Raw genomic sequence first — 12,863 nt, 5'->3', positions numbered from 1 at the left:
GAACCCCCTGTTCACGTTTGGGTACGTGATTATCACGTTGAATAATCTTTGTCCAGAGTTTTAGATCCGTTGTCTAGTGCACAAAATAGAAAAGTTAAAAAGATTTATTATTATTTTATAATAATAATTATTATTAAAATAGAAGGTACTTTCTCTAACACTCTCGTTTGTGCTCTTGCACTTAAGACCAATATCCTTGGAGTTCCAAATATGCTGGTGTTTGTGTCATGCAGATCAGCAGTCCGATGGCCAAGGCTAAAATGCTCTGGACTCAGGAATGCCACCCGTCACAGTGTGACCCAGGGCCAGAAGGGCCGTGGCAAGAGCACCTCTTTCTTACTCCCCAGTCTTCTCCTCCAGGGCCAAGCCGGTCCCTGGAATCGGCTCCCTCGTCGTGGAACAGAGTTGCTCATTTCGGCAGCTAATGCTGAGGTGACGGATGGCTTCTGTACACGTGGGAAAAGGAGGGAGGCAGGTGAGTGGGAGGAGGGTGGACTCTGAAGAGCTCCCGGATGATGTCCAGAGAGGGGCCGGCTTGATCGGCAAGAGCCCCCCGAAGCATCCGCCCTCCCAGAGGCCTCTGCGCAAGGAGGCTGTCAATCTCAGCGTGCAGAGCATGGTGCAGGCCTTGGTGGGCCCTACGGGGTGTCGCCTTCCGTCACAGTCTGCTCCTCATCCTCAGTCCCTGGGCCTCTGTGGTCCGGGCTGCCATCACCACTGCTTCTGTGCTGTTTGGGCAACAGGCTCTTCCACTGGGCTTTGTTGTGCGCGAGATGGCTCAGCATGCTCTCAGACAGGGCGCTGTGTCCCGTGAAGTGGGCCCATTCCCGGAAGAGGGGCTCCACGATGTAGGTCATGAAACCTGGAACAGGCAAGGTCAACGTCATCACCAGTAGGGCAGTCAGACCACTTCTTCTTCCCTCACACACGATTGGGCTCATGATGTACTTGGCTCCAGGGGTATGGAGGCCTGAAAGATGTGGTCCCTGCCCTCAGCCTAGGAGCATAAGGTAAGTCACCTTAGGCTTGGCATTTAATCTCTCTATGCCTCCGTTTTTGCATTTGTAAAGAGGAGTTAAGAAGGGTACCAAACCCATAGAGTTGTTAGGACAATGAAATAACACCTGTGAAATGCTTAGAAAGTTCCTGGCACATAGCAAACACTCAATAAATGTTGGCTTTTACTATTTGAAGAAGATCCCCTGGAGAAGCGATAGGCTACCCACTCCAGTATTCTTGGGCTTCCCTTGTGGCTCAGCTGGTAAAGAATCTGCCTTTAATGTGGGAGACCGGAGTTTGATCCTTGGGTTGGGAAGGTCCTCTGGAGAAGGGAAAGGCTACCTGCTCTAGTATTCTGGCCTAGAGAACTCCTGGACTGTATAGTCCATGGGGTTGCAAAGAGTCGACATGACTGAGCCACTTTCACTTTCATTTGAAGAAGGATAAAGACATATAAGGAAAAAAGTTAAAAAAGAAATGAGCTAGAACTAAGGAAGGTGGCTGAGGGGGGGGAAGGGAAAGTGACACCAGGAAGCCACACATTGTTGATTCAGACCATCTGAAGAGTTCATTCATACATTTACCCTGAAGATATTTCTTCAGGATTATTGTTTCACATTTTTGTCTTACTTTCAATTATATTAAGCAACCAGGTGTAGATAATAAAAGTTCATTCATCTTCAAAACAGATTTTTACCTGCATAAAAGTTCTGCTTGAATGATGAGATAAGATGGGTTGATATGAGACTTCTTTGTCAGCATGTCTGTTCTCTTAATTATTTTAGCTTAAACTTTCTAATCACGTCTCACTGTTAATGTGCTTTCCAAATTAAGCATGATTTATTAAAGCAAAGGTAATTTCCAGTCTAGGTTGGAATTATTGGATTCATCACAAACTTGGATATATTTAGGTTTTATTGTATTTCCCTTGAAATGTTGGTATTGGGAGAAGGGGACTTCTGTGGTATGCGGAGAGGCAAGGTTTTTCAGCATAATGAAATCTTCTGACAACTATCCCTGTATGTTTATAGGCATGCAAATTATAAGACTTGACTGGATTTTTTTTTATTGGACAAACAGCCGATATTTAGCTTTTGAGGATGCTCTGGAGATGAGAAAAGGATATGCTGATTCTAAATGTTAGTATATGTGTCTGCATTCTCTTATTAGATGTGAAATATGATTTAAATATTATAAGATGATGTTAGATAAACTGACTCTAAGGAGCAAAAAGTTAAGCTAGCGACTTACTGTGTACATTTTGATAAGGTTATGTAAGGAGCCAGACAATTAAGATTTCATTTTAGAATATTCTTGCTTGCTATTCTAGACTGCCTCCATATCTAATTTTGAATATCTTGCATCTTAAGAGATATTAGATATTATATGTCTAAAAAGATAGCCTGCAATATTGTTATACTATTCTGAAGTTTAAGGTGTGAATATTTACCAGGTTTACCCTAAGTATTAAAAAGTTACAAATCCCACACTCAAAAATCCAGTACTTAAAACTTCAGCTCATTTTTTTCCTGAAATTATTCTGGAGTTGCATCTCTATATTTCTACTCATTAGATATAAAGACCTCTCATAGGATATAGGAGAGTGATTTTGAAGTCTGAATAGACACCATGAGGCAGTTTTTCTCATGAAGCAAAGCTTCTGCATGATTAAATTCGAGGCTGTCCCACAGGTTCCACTGTATTTGTGCAAACTGACTCAGATGGTAAAGAATCTGCCTGCAATGCGGGAAACCCAGGTTTGATCCCTGGGTTGGGAAGAGCCCCTGGAGAAGGAAATGACGACCCACTCCAGTATTCTTGCCTGGAGAATCCCATGGACAGAGGAGCTTGGTAGGCTACAGTCCATGGGACTGCAAAGAGTTGGACACGACTGAGCGACTAACACGTTCACATTCACCCTCTTCTACTAAGTGATGTAGAGCTTGACTTTGCGGGGACATTGTCCTCCTGAAGGGGTACAGGTGGGGGAGGGGAGAAATGATGGCCTCAGAGTTAATAAGGATTAAAGAAAGCCTCTTTTTCTTCATCTTTCTAGCTTTTTTTGTTTTTAAATGCTTACAAAATCTTAATTCCCCAACCAGGGATTGAACCTGGGCCCCAGGCAGTGAGACTGACGAGTCCTAATGACTTGACTGCCAGGGAATTCCTATCTCCTTTTCTTTCTATGAAAGTGAAAGTGTTAGTCACTCAGTTGGGTCTGACTCTTTGTGACCCCATGGACTACAACCCTCCAGGCATCTCTGTCCATGGGATTTCTGAGGCAAGAATACTGGAATGGGTTGCCATTTCCTTCTCCAGGGGATCTTTTTGACCCAGGGATTGACCCAGGCCTCCCTCCTTGCAGGCAGATTCTTTACACTTGGAAACAGCAGGGAAGCCCATATTCCTATAGGTTTCACCAATTGGAGATTCATTTGATTTAGCACCTTCATTTTGAAAGGCAGATTTTGATGGGAGTGGGGAAGAAGGTGGGTGAGGGGTGGATATTAAATCCTTGTTTCACTTTAAATATGAATTACTTAAAAAGAGAATCAGATCGAAGCCTGAGATGGCACTCAGAAAATCCTCATTGTGAATTGGGAAAAGAAAAAGAGAGGACATTTTCAGTCCCAAGGGCATCAGGACAGAGGAACTACCTGCATTATTCACACCCACTGGAAAAATATTTGTTTGGGAGGCTGGAGCCCACAGCTCCCATTAGACTCTGTTCATCTATCTGGGTTTTTCTAGTTTAGCCTGATATGCCCCTGCACACCACACTTCCCAACCTTGAACCTACCGAGCTAGGAGATGTGGAATGGACACAGATTTATCTGCTGAGGGTTGTTTTATAATTACTCTTTCTCTTTATTACTGGTGTGCTGGTGTAGCATCCATGGGATTTTCCTATGCACTCAATCCTCATCCCATTTTAAAAACAGGTATCTATGGTAACCACATTTTCCTGAGCTGAAAATCAGGACATATGATCTGACAAAATAAGTGTGTTCTCATGACAACAAGAGAATAGAATCTCCGAAATCAAGTCTGTCTTGCAAATCCAGGTTGTGTGCTTAACAATGTGAGTGCTTTTCTCTGGGGGCTGAAAATGTCTTTAACAGGTGCCTGGCAAATTCCTTTCTAACCAGAGTTTAACAAACTGGGTCCCGGGATTAGGATTTGGGTCAGGGTCTATTTCCTTTGAATCGCATCTGCAGAATTTCCAACCAGATACAGCATTAGATCCAAGGAGGCTGAGATTGTATTTCTGTTGATACTGCTGCCCTTCGCCCTCCCCAGCAATTCTGTAGCTTTCTCTGCTCTGGATTCTTCCTGGGTTCTGCTTTTTATAACAACACCCCTCTCCCCCTTTTCAGGTGAAGGAATCAGTTTAATTGTAAACAAAACATAACAATATTAAGGGCAATTGGGAAAAAAATTGTCAATAATTTCAGTGTTCCAATATATCTATTTTAATATTTGCATATTCCCTTCAGATTTTTAAAAACTAGATTAATTTTGTTCCTATTTCCTTAGGTTGACTTTGTGACTCTTTTGTGAGACTATGGATTCAATTTGACCCTCAGTAATTGGAAGCATATCATTCTAACTGCCTGGTTTTCTCAATTTTCAGCTGATCTTTTTGGGTGGCCTGTGCCCTCCCAATCTCCAGGCATTGAGCCTTGAGCCTTGCAAAGGTTTACTGCACTCTTAAGGCAGTTCTGTCTGAACTGTCTTAAGGCAGTTAGGAAAAACTTAAACTGGTACATGTCAGGGCTATAGTTGATAAGTAAAAGAGTTCAAGTTCTGAGTTTGGTTTTAACTGGAGGAAACTGCAAGGAAAAGACTTGCTTTAAATGTAGATGGAATTGGTAGAGTGTTTAAAGAAGTGAGAGAAACGAATAGTTATTTTAAAGGAATTAGTGCTACAGTTTCACGCTTTATTGAAATTGACACTTGAGAGTGTGGCCATAAGAGAACAAGACTGAAAATAATATATTGAAGTGAAGAAGCATGGGACCCCACGTCACATGTGTTTCTGGGCCTGAGTCTGGGGATCCAGCCTTTGGAATTATGCACTGAGGATGAAGGGTAGTGACCAAAATGGAAGGATCCAAAACTATAGATTTTCCACGTTTCAAGGCCTAAAGAGAGTGTGAGCTAATCTGAACTTCAGCAGCCAATAATTGATTCTTGTTACTTTCCTTCATTTGGTTTTGATTCAATTCTAAACAACAAAGTTAATACAAGTTGTGTATTAAGGGTCTATAACAAAGACTTTACCCTATGTTTCATCTCAATTGATAATTATTTAGTAGATAGGTCACGACTAGAGTGTTTACTTGGATTCAGTTATTCAAAGGGGCATTGATTAGTTCGGATCTTTCAAAAGCTGTGTGTAGACCTTCTTTGTGACTCTTGGCCGAGGTGCCAAAATTATTCATTTAAAATTACAATTGAGTTCAACTCACCAATTTGTATACTAGGGATTGAATCTTTCTGTTGATTGCAAAGAGGACTGATTTCCAGTTCAAATTTCTGTTCAAGATCACCTAAGAAGAAAGAAGAAGAAACACATTGGTAATGTAGAATTTGAAATTTTTAATGGTCTAGTTGGAAGGAGTTACCTGGGAATTACTGTTTCTTGCCTTGTTGCTAGGAATGCTCTAGCAATGACTGACTCTGCCCTGCTCTGGTAATTTCTGTGAAAATTTAAAATATCAGAGTATCAGTGATCATTTACAATAGGCTCATTGTTAATAGGTACACTCTGGGATTAGAATAAACTTTTGAACAAAACTTTATAAAAACAGGAAAATGAATGGCCAATTTCCTAATATGAGATGGAAATTCTGGTTTGAAGTTACAGATTAAGAAAACAGGTTTTATGTTTTTCCCTCCTTTCACTCTGCCTGACCCTCATCTGGTTTCACCTGAACAACCAGGAATAATAAGTAGGCAGGAAACAAGGAAGAGGAACTATTAATAGAAAGATCTCATATGAGAGTATCTCTAGAGCTACAAAATTAATCAAAATATGGGTCTGATTCTTTCATTCTGACTCCTTAGAATTTTACTTAGTATAACTAAAAGTTAAATGAAGTATAAAGGTCAGGATGATCTTTTTTTAAAAAAAACTTTATATTTTTTACTGGTATAGAGCCAATTAGCAATGTTGTGATAGTTTCAGATGAACAGTGAAGGGGCTCAGTCATACATATACATGTAAGGATGATCTTTCTTTTTAATGCCTCTGTCAGCTAGAAAACCAAAGGAGAAATACATCATGCAAAGCTTTATCAAAATACTTTATCGATTCTTCCTGAAGGTGAAAAATTGTGGGTAATTCTCTCATTGGGAAAGACAATCTGGTTAATCAGTAGAGAAGCTGATTCTCAGAACCACCAGCTGAATTCACAGCTGTGAATGCACCCCTCTAAACTAGAGGAGAAAGACACATATATTTATACCATGTTTACTGTGTGTCAGGCACAGTTCTAAGCATTTTACCTATTTAATTAATGTAATCCTCATGACAAGCTCAATATAACCCCCCTTTTACAAGATGTGGCAATTGAGGTGAGGCATAGAGAAGTCTGTTGACTTAAGTCCTTCTGCCAGTGAGGAGGGGAGCCTAAATTCTAATGCTGAAAGTCTGGCTTCAGAAGGTCTCACTTAGCCACGGAGCTACAGTCTTTTGAGATGCCACATTTCCGTCATTTTTCTCCGACTGTAGCCAACGGCTCCCATGGTCTCCAGGGCCATGGCGATTCTCAAAACCGATGTGAGGAAATCACTCTGGCTTAATCTGAGGGGTTTGGGGAAGCCAGGTGATAACGGCCTGGAGAGGACAGGTGTGACACCATTTAATATCAAAATGAATTCTCAGGTTGATTTCACTCCTTCCCTCCTGAGCTCCATTAATAGGAATTTTTCAGTCAAGCATGACACTTGGAGGGAAGTTTCTCTTCCTTCTACCCTCTGTATTGAGGCAGCAAATCTCATTTATTTCTCTGTTGAAATATCTCTTTTCCCTGGTTTCATTCTAGTCTGGCTTCTATCTTTTTTCAAATTGAAGAATAGTTGATTTACAATATTAAATGAGTTACAGATGTACAACATAGTGATTCAATAATTTTATAGATTATATCCCATTTAAAGTTATTATAAAATATTGGCTATTTCATATGTTGTACATTTCATTGTTGTATCTTATTTATTTCATACTTAGAAGTTTTTAACCTCCTGATCCCCTACTACTGTCTTGCCCCTTCCTCTTCCCTCTCCCAGCTGGCAGCCTCTAGTTCTCTGTATCTGTGAAACTGTTTCTGTTCTCTTTTTCATTTTCATTCACTTGTTTTATTTTTTAGATTTTATATATAAATTAAAACATACAGTATTTATCTCTTCCTGTTTGACTTATTTCACTAAGCATGGCACCCTCCAAGGTTTATCCATGTTTTCACAAATGCAAAAACTTCATTCTTTTTTATGACTGAGTGGTATTCCACTGTGGACTTCTCTGGTGGTTCAGAGAGAAAGAATCCACCTGCCAAGGCAGGAGATGTGGGTTTGATCCCTGGGTCAGGAAGATCCTCTGGAGAAGGAAGGCGCAACCCACTCCAGTATTCTTGCCTGGGAAATTCCTGGCAGGCTACAGCCCACTGAGTTGCAAAGAGTCAGACACGACTTAGGGACTAAACAACAACAACAACTCAAGTATTCCATTATATATATATATGTGTGCGTGTGTGTGTGTGTGTGTATGTGTATATATATATATACATATATGTATATATGTGTGTGTATATATATATATATATATATATGGGCTTCCCTGGTAGCTCAGTGGTAAAGAATCTGTCTGCAATGAAGGAGACTCGGGTTTGATCCCTGGGTCAGGAAGATCTCCTGGAGGAGGGCATATCAATCCACCCTAGTATTCTTGCCTGGAGAATCCCATGGACAGAGGAACCTGGTGGGCTACAGTCCATAGCGTTGCAAAGAGTTGGACACGACTGAAGCAATTGAACACACACACACACATATACATATACGTATCTCACATCTTCGTCTGGTTTCTTAGAAACTCATTCTTATTTTCTGCTTCTTAGCTAGTTTCTTTAGTATTTCTTCTGCTTCAACTCCCTATGTTGCCCTAATTGCACTTTCTAAGATGACTCCCATTGTCATTGTCTCCACTTCAGCCTCAACAGAGGCTCAACAGATCCTCTTATTCTTACCTTCTCTGGAACCGAACTGGTCTGTAAGGCACGGGGATGGTCCCTTCCCCACGCCTCTTCCCATTTCCACTCCTCTCTATCCAGCTCAGTGGGACTTTCTGCAATGATGGTTATATTTTCTCCGCTGCCCACTATAGTAGCCCCTTGAAATAAGACTAATAAAACTGAGGAACTAAATTTTACATTTAATCAAATTAATTTAAATTTAATGGCCACTTGGGCCTTGTGTCTATCCTACTGGACAGTGGCGTCACTACACATCCTTTAATACCCAGCTCAGATTCTGCCATCCTTAGCACTAGATTTTCTCCTGTGACCTCCACCATGAGAGGATTTTCTTCCAGTTGGATCATTTATTCTTTTAACTATTTCAACGGATTTATAAAGCACTGTATATTTCAGACACTTTGTTAATCAATGTAGAAAATACAGTGAGGAAAATTGCAGTTTCTCTCCTCCAGGAACTTTAGTAATTAGTATTTTGAGCTTGTGAGACATTAACTTTAATTCTTTGTCTCCTTCAGGACACCCCCAATGGAGCTTTGCACATAGGAAAATCACAGCTTTGCTGAGGATTAGACAAGGCTGGAAACAGATGTTCAATGAAAACTTCTGGGTATCTTGGTTGACTGAGAAGATACCAATATGTTGTTGCCATAGGACAGAAATTCTACTCTTTTTGAGTCATTGAGAGGAAGAGGATGAATGATGTTTGAGTTCTAATATCTGTTCTGAGAAGTTAATACTGTCTCCCTAATTCATGGAATCACCTTTCTTTCTCTCTCTGTCCTCATCCTTGGTTTTTGGGCTTTTCCTTTGCTCAACATCATGAATCATCAAAGATATTTTGGCAGGAATTGTTAGCAGTCTGTGGAAACCCAAATCCTAAATGGAAAGCTGGAAGAAGATTAATCAAAATGATACAGATAGTGCTTTATATAATTTCTAAAAAACAATTCAGTATGGAGGACAAGCAGTTTGGATAACCAGAGAGTCTAGTCTTCTCTTAAATAAGCCGAACTTCTGCTAGATCATATGGCTATTAATTAAAAAGGACCCGACACACCATCTGTACTTTCTTTTCTCTGCCAGGAGACATGATATGGAGCAAAGTATATGAAAGCTTGCCCTTAGAGATCAGAGTCACAAATATTCTAGGTTGTTCTATCTTATAATGCTACTTGTTGTTGTTTAGTCACTAAGTTGTGTCCAACTCTTTGCAAGCCCATGGACTGTAGCCTGCCAGGCTCCTGTGTCCTTGGAATTTTCCAGGCAAGAATACTGGAGTGGGTTGCCATTTCTTTCTCCAGGGAATCTTCCTGACCCAGGGATGGAACCTACGTCCCCTGCCTTGGCAGGCTGGTTCTTTACTACTGAGCCACCAGGGAACCCCTATAATGCTGCACATGTGTATTATTATGAGGACAAATTTTTGCAAAGGCATCTTACAGATTACCTTTATTGGTTGATTCCATTTACTCCACTTAGCTAAAACAACTTTGATTCGCCAGCTCTGTATGCCTTGCCATCTGCCCAAGAGACATGATCCCTGCCCCAAGCAGCTCATAATCCAGAGAGTGTAAGATAAGTAAATGAAAGGGTTAAACTCCAATCAGTGTCAACAAGAACACATGATTGAGTCAAAACCAAGAGCGACAAGGTGGCATCTTTTCTCTGTCCCATTGTTTGATATCCAAGGATGAAGATCCTAGCCCTTCTCTCATTGGGCTATTTCAATATTTTCTATATTTTGTAGTAAAGTATTTATCTTATCTAATCTAACCTCCCTTCTCTAAGTTCATCATATTTCCTTTTGTTTTTCCCTCAGTGGTGATCTTGTAACATGGGCAACTAGAAGTGACCTTTTTTGATTACTAACCACTCACATTCATTTGAAGTGAAATTGGACAGAATGGACGCTACATGAGTGCTTTTACCCAAGGGAAAGAGATGGGGAGCAGAACCTTCTGGCCCCATGTGAACCCAATCTGCTCTGTTTTGTCTTCTGTCTTTGGGACCATCTCAATGTCTTTGACTCATCTTTCTACTGAGGCGTCTCCAAAAGGCTCACTGTTGCTACTTGACCTCCCCACAGAGCTGGTATGTGGGACACTTCAGGCTTTATTTGTTCTCAGCCTCTCAGACCTGAGCCTGTCACTAACATCAGGGCACTGTTGTGCCTGAAAAAACATCCTGAGCATTGAAACCAGGCCTGAAGAAACAAGCTGTATTTAAAGGCCAAGATCCCACCCAACGTCCAGATTCTGCTGCTAATTCATTGCCTTACTTCTGAATGAGGTTAACCTCTTAAAAATTATACCCTAACTTGGGACCATTTGTCTTTTCACAGTATATATACACGAGAGGATGAACTCTGACTAAATATGCTCTATGTCTTTATTCACTTTAAGAAAACAAGGGAGAGAAATACAAAAAAAGTCCAAGTCCTTCTGTCAGAGTGGAAAACATTGACCCCAAATGGCATTTAGCTTTTAAGCCATGCTCAGCTCATTAACATGAAGGTCAGAGTAAAAGTCAAACTGTCCTCTTATACCCACAGAGAAAAACCATGAAAATTATCTATATCCCTCTATTGCTCATGTTACTGTACCTCATTACTACCTGTTTCCATCGTAAGTCAACTTGTTTATTTTTAAATTATTTCCATAAAGGGCCAGATGGTGTGCAAAAGGTTTAAAGAGAAAAGTGGGGATAATATGAGTTGATGAAATAACAAATGTGATGATAGACGATCCATTTCCTGTTTTATTAGGATAAACGCCCCAAAGGAGAGGGGGGTGATGAACACTCAGCAATTGGATCCCTACTAACCTTGCCTGTAGAATTCTTCGCAGACCCTTTCACTCCATTGTTTGCTCATCTCCCAGATTCTACAAGGATTGCAAATGTCAGCACACTTCAAGGCAATCTGAGAAATGACAGGGCAGGGAGAGACAGTCAAAGGACGATCCTTGAGCAGCAAATGTACCCCAAGCCCAAGCGCGGTCGGACCTGCCCTTCGACCTCACGGTACCAAGCCCATATTTACAGAGGCCTCTCTGACGTGCCTCTTCAGGAAACAGCACTTATTCACCACTGCACAAAACCTTGATTCAGAACTCCCACTTTATAGCAGTGAGAAGGAGAGAAGAATCACCGTCCCAGGACATGGGGCTTCCTGGAGGGGACCTGGAGTGGGCAGGCCAAGGAAAGCCGTGGCCTGGCTCCTTCTGTTGCTCCACCCCTCGTGGGCGGGGAGGCCACAGGGCCCCCAACCAGGCTCGAGTGAGATCACTGGGACCTCACCTCACAGTGACCACATTGGCCGACTCCATACATCACTTATACTATGTGTGTTTGCATTTATATGGCCGTATCTGTATGTGTCAGCAAGCTCAGACTGTCAGCCAGGGAGCTAAGCCATATCAAGCCCAGGAGAGTTTGCTTGCCAGAAATGAGTCTGGGCCTTCTTGGCTTGCCTCACACAGTTCTGCATCTGGGATGCCAGCTTTTGTCAGGGATGCTGACCCTCGGAGGGGTCCCTTGAATTTCCAAAGAAGCAGGTTCTGCCTCTTAACAAACGACTGCTGAGAAACCACCGCCTAGATGGGCTTCTGATGGTGTACCCTCCATCAGCAAGATCTGCTGGTTTTGACCTAGTTCTTTGGGATCATAGAACTGCTAGCAGTTTTGGGGGCTGGGAGAGCCTGGGTCATATTAAGCTGCAAACTTGGTTAGCTCTTTATTTCCAGGTTAATGGGGGCACCGGTACTTGTTAGAGGAGGTCAGGGGCAGAAGCCCCCTCCATTTTCTGCCCTTTAGGGATTAATGGGTGTTAGCGAGCTTTCCTTTTGGAATGCAAGTGTCCAGGCCAAATCTTTCAGCTACTCAAAAGACTTGAATCTCTAAAATCAGATGTCGGTGGTACCCAGGGGCTAGAAGTCTACTTTGGGAAGAAAGAAGGAGGGAGATTCAGTTTTACAGCTGGGAGGGGGGAATTTCTTGAAAAGGATAGAGCAGTTGGATAACTTCAGAAGGCAGCTTGAAGGCATGGAAGGGAAAAGACTGTATAGTTTAGTCTCCCACTTGCTATTTCCCTGGTTAAAGCTGATCTATCTAGATGCATCCAGGATTCAATCAGTCAGTCCTTTGTGCCGAAAGGAAAGGAAGATGAGAGAAAATGAAAGATCAAGCAAAAGGCTCTGGTTTGGATACCAGGTCAGACTTCTGCTTCCAAGATGCACTTCACAAATGGCTTCTTGCCATGGAAGGAAGCAGAAAGTGCTGCCCTCTATATGATTCCATTCATTCAATTAAACAAAATCATTTATTTATTGGTACCTGATAATGGTAAGACTAGGTAAATATTTTTGAGCTTCAGATGAATAAATGAGTTTAGGTTGTAAAAAGAAGTCAAGCAAGATTTAATAGGCTTGAGGTAAAGGAAAGATGCTCATTTCTCAATTTTTGTTAGTACTACAGTTAACATAATATACTTTTGTATCAAAGGAATAGTTTTAGACATTGCAAAAGTATGATAGTGATCAACATTACATCAAGCCACAAAATGTGGTAAATTCTTACTGCATGCAACTACCCAGGGGGGCTACTTTGTGGTGA

At 41.4% G+C, this 12,863-nt stretch overlaps 1 protein-coding gene across 3 annotated transcripts in view; it reads right to left on the bottom strand.

Moving 5' to 3' along the window:
* Positions 1-227: 227 nt before the first annotated feature.
* PDE7B (phosphodiesterase 7B) overlaps positions 228-12,863 on the bottom strand; it is a 247,656-nt gene continuing 235,020 nt past the window's right edge. For all 3 annotated transcript variants that reach the window (XM_068985151.1, XM_068985149.1, XM_068985152.1), the window contains 3 exons: positions 11,076-11,172; positions 5,472-5,552; positions 228-862 (listed from right to left, as the gene is read on the bottom strand). In XM_068985151.1, the coding sequence (XP_068841252.1) occupies positions 639-862; positions 5,472-5,552; positions 11,076-11,172 (402 nt within the window). In that variant the 3' untranslated portion in view covers positions 228-638. The remainder of the gene's footprint in view (positions 863-5,471; positions 5,553-11,075; positions 11,173-12,863) is intronic.

Source organism: Capricornis sumatraensis, chromosome 13 (genome assembly GCF_032405125.1).
Source record: "Capricornis sumatraensis isolate serow.1 chromosome 13, serow.2, whole genome shotgun sequence".
Taxonomy (NCBI): Eukaryota; Metazoa; Chordata; class Mammalia; order Artiodactyla; family Bovidae; genus Capricornis; species Capricornis sumatraensis.
Note: the sequence above shows the minus strand (reverse complement) of the source record. Positions and strands in the feature narration are given on the sequence as shown.